The following is a 6,896-nucleotide window of genomic DNA, read 5'->3' as shown; positions in this document are numbered from 1 at the left end:
GTTTGAGCAGCCCATACAAACGACCCCATAGAGGACGGGACAGTACGGAGTCGAACCGGACCTTAGATACCAGGGCATGTGAGTCACACCGCTGTATGACTGACCGCTGGGAGCGGGGGAGGTCTGACAAGATTATGACTGACCGCTGGGAGCGGGGGAGCTCTGACAAGGTTACGACCCGGAAAGGTGACCCGACGAAGTCAGTGACAGTGACAAATGGTAGGTCCCTAAGGAATGGGCTAATGTCATTGACTAATATTCCAGGGGCTGAACAGCGCAATTGACAAGTACATGGTCTCAGTATGAGCTGTGGGATATGAGGTGATTGTGTATATTATGTGTTCAACCCCACAAGTTTGAACAGAGGGGGGGGATATGTAATGCAGCGACGTGCTTGCATTACGGTAATGGTCTAGGATGTGTTTTACCTGACCATATACCTTTCCCTCAGCTGACTGGTCACATGACTGTGACATCATACAGGTCCTACAATGAGAGACTGAAACACCACCACAATAAACAAGGATGAAATATATCAAGTCCCAATGGACCCATGTTATTGTATATATGATTAAATCCTCAGAACAGACCATCTAGTGGATATAAGAAAGGGGGGGATCTCCGCAAAGCAGAGAAAAAGGATGGTCACACTAGTTCATATGTAAAAAAATATTACTTTATTAGAAAAATATATATCACATCATGTACATATACATACGAAACATGTCCTGGAAAACAGAGTGCTAAGACCAAGACATATAAATTAAAAAGGCCATGATCACAAAAAATAATAAAATTTGTGGCGCACCCGCGGCAAATGGTAGGCTAACATACTGCAAGTGCTAGTAGGGACGAAAAAATATATATATATATCAATATTCAAACGACTCAAAATTAGGGAATATTCCATCCCCATGTTAGATCTGCATCCCTATATGGCATCTAGGATACCCAATAAACTGAATATAATCACTCCCAACATACATATATAAATGGTACCATTAATTAGTGTCCAAATATTGGGGAAAGGTATACCTGGATCGTTGCTCAGCCACCAATTGAACCGCAGGCAAAACACGGGCAAGAGAGCATGTGTTGGGCATTGAGGCGGCACGTGGCCATAACGACGTATCCACGCTCAAAACCATCCCACGCCATTTTAAGCTATACCATGGATGTGACGCCACGGGATTAAGAATAAAGGGTATCGATAATATAGTTGTTGGTATCCGTGGTGGCCGTGTCACACAGAGATTAGCCCAGTTAGAGTCTAAGTGGATTTGGGCGCTGAAAACCCTGCAACCCAAGGGGTTGAATGAAAATATTAGTTTTGTCCCATTTTTGTAGTCTCATACCTGCATGTGATGCCTGATACATCTTCCATGACCAATATGTATATGTTTTTATTGTTGTCTTTCCAGTTTTTAACTTCATATGTATTTACCCCTATTAGATCGATACCTCTTACTTTGGCTTACTTATCTTTACTGATTGACTGCTATCAAATACACTATATACTGATTTTCGGTGAGCACCGACCAAGGGATTTGGGATGGTGTCCTGGTGGAGTAAAGATATGAAGAAGAAATGGAGCTGCATACGACAATATACAATATGATGATGGTTAATAATGTATGTGCATTCATGTGAATATGTCCACATATGACTATCACCATTGGTGAGTCCATTGTGTACATATATGGAATTTTATTTCCTTCAGTATAGTGTAACCTGGGACATCTTGATAGATACATCATATGTACAATGTGTGGATAATAGAGTTGTGGAACCCGTTCCCTCTTCTTCTTCTCTTTTTCTCTTCCTGTTTCTCCTCCCCTTTCCCCTTTTTCCCCTCCCCCCTTTTCCTATCCCCCTCTTTGTACACTCGATTTATATAAGGCCATGTGCATATGACAATGCCACTTTTTCTATATTTATATGCATTGGCCTCTGTAGGTTCTAGTACAGCACTGTATGTATGGCATTGACGCACACTTGGGCTGTCCAGCTGGTACGCGGTCCCTCCGCCTCCCTGACGCGCGCATCGGCCCTTGGCATCCTTTGGATGCCGACGCCGTTGTGCGTTTCGGTGGCGGCGGTGTGTCCGCGTCATTCCACGGCTGGATAGACAGTGCTTACAGCGTCCTTGACGACGGAGGCGGGACTTCCGGATCACGTGTTACGATCAGGTGACGCGTCTCCGTAGTTACCTGGCGACACTCATGGGGAGTCAGGACTTCCTGATCATATGACGTGCTCAGGTCATGTGTCTCCATGGCAGCTGGGGGGGCGGGTCGCGTGCTTTACTTCCGCACGCCGGCAAAGCACATGCACATTACATTTTTGGACATAGGGGTATAAATAGTGGGTGGCTGGTAGATATGATCACCCCTTGAAGAAGGTTTCTTACCGAAACGTGCGTTGGGGTGACGCTTACCTGCGGTTCAATTGGTGGCTGAGCAACGATCCAGGTATACCTTTCCCCAATATTTGGACACTAATTAATGGTACCATTTATATATGTATGTTGGGAGTGATTATATTCAGTTTATTGGGTATCCTAGATGCCATATAGGGATGCAGATGTAACATGGGGATGGAATATTCCCTAATTTTGAGTCGTTTGAATATTGATATATATATATATTTTTTCGTCCCTACTAGCACTTGCAGTATGTTAGCCTACCATTTGCCGCGGGTGCGCCACAAATTTTATTATTTTTTTGTGATCATGGCCTTTTTAATTTATATGTCTTGGTCTTAGCACTCTGTTTTCCAGGACATGTTTCGTATGTATATGTACATGATGTGATATATATTTTTCTAATAAAGTAATATTTTTTTACATATGAACTAGTGTGACCATCCTTTTTCTCTGCTTTGCGGAGATCCCCCCCCTTCCTTTATCATACAGGTCCTGTATGCACAGTAAAGGTCTGTACACATGACTGGGACAGCACACAGGACCTATACACACAGCTGACTGATCACATGACTGTGACAACAGCAAGGTCCTGTCAGTATGTGTGTGTGTGTGTGCACAGGATATATAAACCCTGGTAATTTGAGACAGGTGTGTTCAGTGTGAGGCGTGAGGCCTGTGTTCGGTGTGAGGCGTGAGGCCTGGCAGCCTGAAAGGCCGAGCCTGGATCCTGTGCGTGGATGTCAGTGGCCTTTGAGGGAGAGCCGGCTTGGTGAAGAACCCTGAAAGGCGCAGGCTGGATGTCAAGTGTGGAAGACATACCAGTAGCCTACGAGGGGACAACGGCTAGAGACCCCCACCTGGGAAAGCCGCAAAGCCACAGTGGTGGCGGAATAAACGGACTGTAGCAGCCAAAACCCGCTAAAGGTAAAACGCTGCGTTATATGGACATTTATGTTGTTGCCTAGCTGAGGGCTATAACGGGAGTCAAGTGGACGTATCTGTCGCTGGAAAGGCTCCCGAATTGTGATGTGTGTAATATGCCGGTCTGCCACTTGAGAAGCTCCCGGAGGTGATAGGTGTAAACATGCCGGGCGTATACTAAGATGGACTGTGTGATTAGCGGTTTATGATGAAATAATAAACTGCATTGTGAAATATCGGAAGGACATTGCTTATGTGCCTTAATTGACCCGGTGCAGCGAGTATCCCCCATTATGATGACTAGCGCTGCCTTACATCCACTATACAGTAATAGTCCCCCAACTAAAAAAAATAGTGGCCCTCTTAGTCCCCCACTTAGTAGTAATGCCCCCGTTTAGGCATTCCTACTCATTAGAGCCCCAATTTGCGCCCCCACAGTAATTGTGCTCTACACTATAGTAGTAGTGATGTTCCTTTGTTCCTCACTATCCCCCTATTATTAGTGGCCCTTGACAACGAAAAAAACAATGTATACTCGCCAAACCCTACTCCCACAATGAGCCGGGCCTTTCACCTGTCCCGGGCCACCGGAGGCCCAGTTCTTGGTTTGACTTTGATATACAAGCGTACCACGTGGAGCAGGGAGTCAATGGCTCTCTGCTCCACCATCTTTCCTCCTGCTTACGCGAATACAGAAGAAACTGGCGATCGGCCAATGCAGGGGCTTGTGCCCCAGATGCCTGTAGTTATCACCACCCCTGGAGTGACACCAAAATCTGACTACAATATTGAAATATTGATCGCGGTGCCTCCTCCCACACTCTTATTAGTTTATTCCAAGCGTCATCGCTTTACACCTCGGGCCCAAAGTTCAAGATGTGCCAATGGCTTCCTTCTGTCTTTACAGTTTCAGTCCAGAAGAAAACAGAATTATCAGTAATCTCTTGTCGTAAAGTTTCCTTGTAAAACCGGGAAACATTCTCGGACTTATCAATTATGCAAATTCCAGTGGTGTCATCTCCGAGAGGGTTGGATATAGTTTTGAAGAAGAAGAAGAATTTCTTCAGTTTGTTTCCTTCTACTCTTCATGATGGCGTCTGCTGATCTGAGGGAAGAGCTAAATTGCTCCATCTGCCTGAGCATCTTTAGAGATCCCGTCACCTTAAGTTGTGGACACAACTTTTGCCAGAGTTGTATAGATAATTTCTTGGATGGTCAGGACAGAACCGGGATCTACAAGTGCCCTGAATGCAGAGAACATCTACCAGAACGTCCCACACTGAGGAAGAATTTGGCTTTGACGAATATTGCCCAACGTTTCCACTCTTTGCAGCTAGAAGACAACTTCTGTGCCTACTGTCTACCGTCCAAAGTAGCCGCTGTTATTTGTTGCCAGCACTGCGAGGCTTTCCTCTGTGACCATCATCTCCGATTCCACAGTAAGTCACCAAAACATGTCTTCTCCGAGCTGAAAACATCTCCAGAGAGCAGAAAATGTTCTGCTCACAAGAAGCTCCTGGAGTATTTCTGCTCCGAGGACTCTCTATGTCTCTGTGAGTTGTGCAAGCGAGATTGTGAGCTCCTTGGTCACCACGTTGAGTCACTGGACAGTGCGACAAAGACTAAAAAGGAGACGCTCGCAAAAATCCGTGATAAATTGTCTTCCAAGAGGGAAAAGGCTGAGATAAAGATTCAGAGCCTGAACTGGCATGACAAAAAGATTCAGGCTAAGGCAGCAGGTGTCATCAGAAGAGTCAGGTCCATGCGAGAAGACATGGTGGAACAGCTGGAAGTTCTGACCAACGAGGTCCTGAGCGAGACCTCCAGACAAGTAGAACAAGTGTCCTTGTCAGTCTCGGATCTGAGCAGACATCTGGAAATTGAGAAGGATGAGCTGTACAGTAAGATGGACCATGTTGGGCAGCTTTGTAACGTCATTGACCCGCTAATAATTCTACAGGAATCAGAAGAAACGTACGTTTGTGGTGTTGACGAGGACCAGGATGAGTATGATAAAGAGCCGTACGTCGTGGGCGAGCTGGATGAGGATCTGATCTCACAGATGCTGCATGTAGGTTTATCTAATGTGATGGACGTTGCATATGGAGTCAATGACTGGCGGGAATCTACAGACTTATTGCTGGACATAGACACGGCAGCTAATAATCTACAATTATCGGACGACTTGAAGACCGTCTCCTGGTCAGAAGAAAGCCAGAATCGTCCAGAAACTCCACATCGGTTCCAGTGCTTTCAAGTCTTAAGCATTGAGAATTTTTCTTCGGGACGACATCATTGGGAGGTGGAAATCAGTAAATCCGGAGGTTGGGCGGTTGGGATGTGTTATCCCAGCATAGAGAGAAAAGGGAACTCCTCAGTCATTGGGGTCAATAATAAGTCCTGGGGTCTATGGGGGTTTAATAATAAGTTTATTATGAGGCATGATGGTAAACAGACAGTCATATTACCGCACAATATTTCCAGCCACCGACTGAAGATCAATCTGGATTACGAGGCCGGGCAGTTATCCTTCTGTGAAATGAATAACTTGGAGAGACACTTGTACACCTTCACCGCCACATTCTCCGAGCCCCTCCATGCTGCGTTTTGGGTACCTGGGGGTAAAAACCAAGAAGACTGTAGGGTGAGAATAGCACACTACGAAAAGCTAAAATAATGCGAGAACATTGTCTGTGTTGCCACAATGTCTTCTGACCTGTCGAATCTCACGGGGTTGGGTTATTCTCGTGAGAACATCGGCACAAAGAACCAATGACGGGTGTGAATAAGGCTGGGTGGACTCGGGGATTGTCTTACTTATGTAGTTGTGGATTTTGCGATTTACTATTATGTATGAACCGCCTAGAACTCCTAAATTCATGAAGGGTATAAAAGAAAAGAACAATCCAGCAACCCCTGGAGATTTTTTGGAAATCAGAAACTTTAGTTATAGTTTTTTTTTTTCTGCTCTAATATTATACAATTACTTATTGTTGTATTTCAAGTGGCCTCAAATATGAGTAGATAACTATAAAGGAGCCTGGTTAAGGGCGGCACAGAGGGTAAAGAACCTAATGGGTTGTGTATAAAACCGAGAGACAGTTCTTTGGGTAAATTATGTAATTTTTGATCATTGCTCCTCCTCCTCGGGATGTGGGGGGGGGCACATCTCTCTGTACCAACATAAATTAAATGATAATAATCACTTCTTCTCTTGTGATCGGGTGTTCGCAGCCCATAATGATGTAGATAGGAGAATTTGGTAATCTTGGGCTGTATTGCAGGCAGTGAACCCAGAAGCAAATTATACTGGTACCTAGAGATACATTGTACATAACAGTGTATTTCTATGTTCCCTGTATACTAGAGGTGAAAAAAAAAAGTCAGATTTTTTTTTTTGGGGTTCCTATAATACTTCTAAAAATAATAAAAAGCAATTACAAAAATGTCATTTTTTTTCTTTTTTTGTGAGTCTTGCTGGTACTCGAACCCACAACCTTCAACATTACAGGCAGGAGCTAAGGCAATTGAGCCATAGGCTCTGGGAGAA

The 6,896-nt window shown here is 44.6% G+C and overlaps 1 protein-coding gene across 1 annotated transcript; it reads left to right on the top strand.

Annotated features, from left to right (window-relative positions):
• The first annotated feature begins 4,225 nt into the window (after positions 1-4,225).
• LOC141241385 (nuclear factor 7, brain-like) lies at positions 4,226-6,681 on the top strand. The gene has a single exon (XM_073668756.1). The coding sequence runs from the start codon at positions 4,434-4,436 to the stop codon at positions 6,021-6,023; it is 1,590 nt and encodes a 529-aa protein (XP_073524857.1). The 5' UTR covers positions 4,226-4,433; the 3' UTR covers positions 6,024-6,681.
• Positions 6,682-6,896: the final 215 nt, after the last annotated feature.

This window comes from Phyllobates terribilis, unplaced genomic scaffold (genome assembly GCF_046119375.1).
Source record: "Phyllobates terribilis strain yellow unplaced genomic scaffold, ASM4611937v1 Scaffold_998__1_contigs__length_483029, whole genome shotgun sequence".
Lineage (NCBI taxonomy): Eukaryota > Metazoa > Chordata > Amphibia > Anura > Dendrobatidae > Phyllobates > Phyllobates terribilis.
This window is presented reverse-complemented; position numbering and strand designations above follow the sequence as displayed.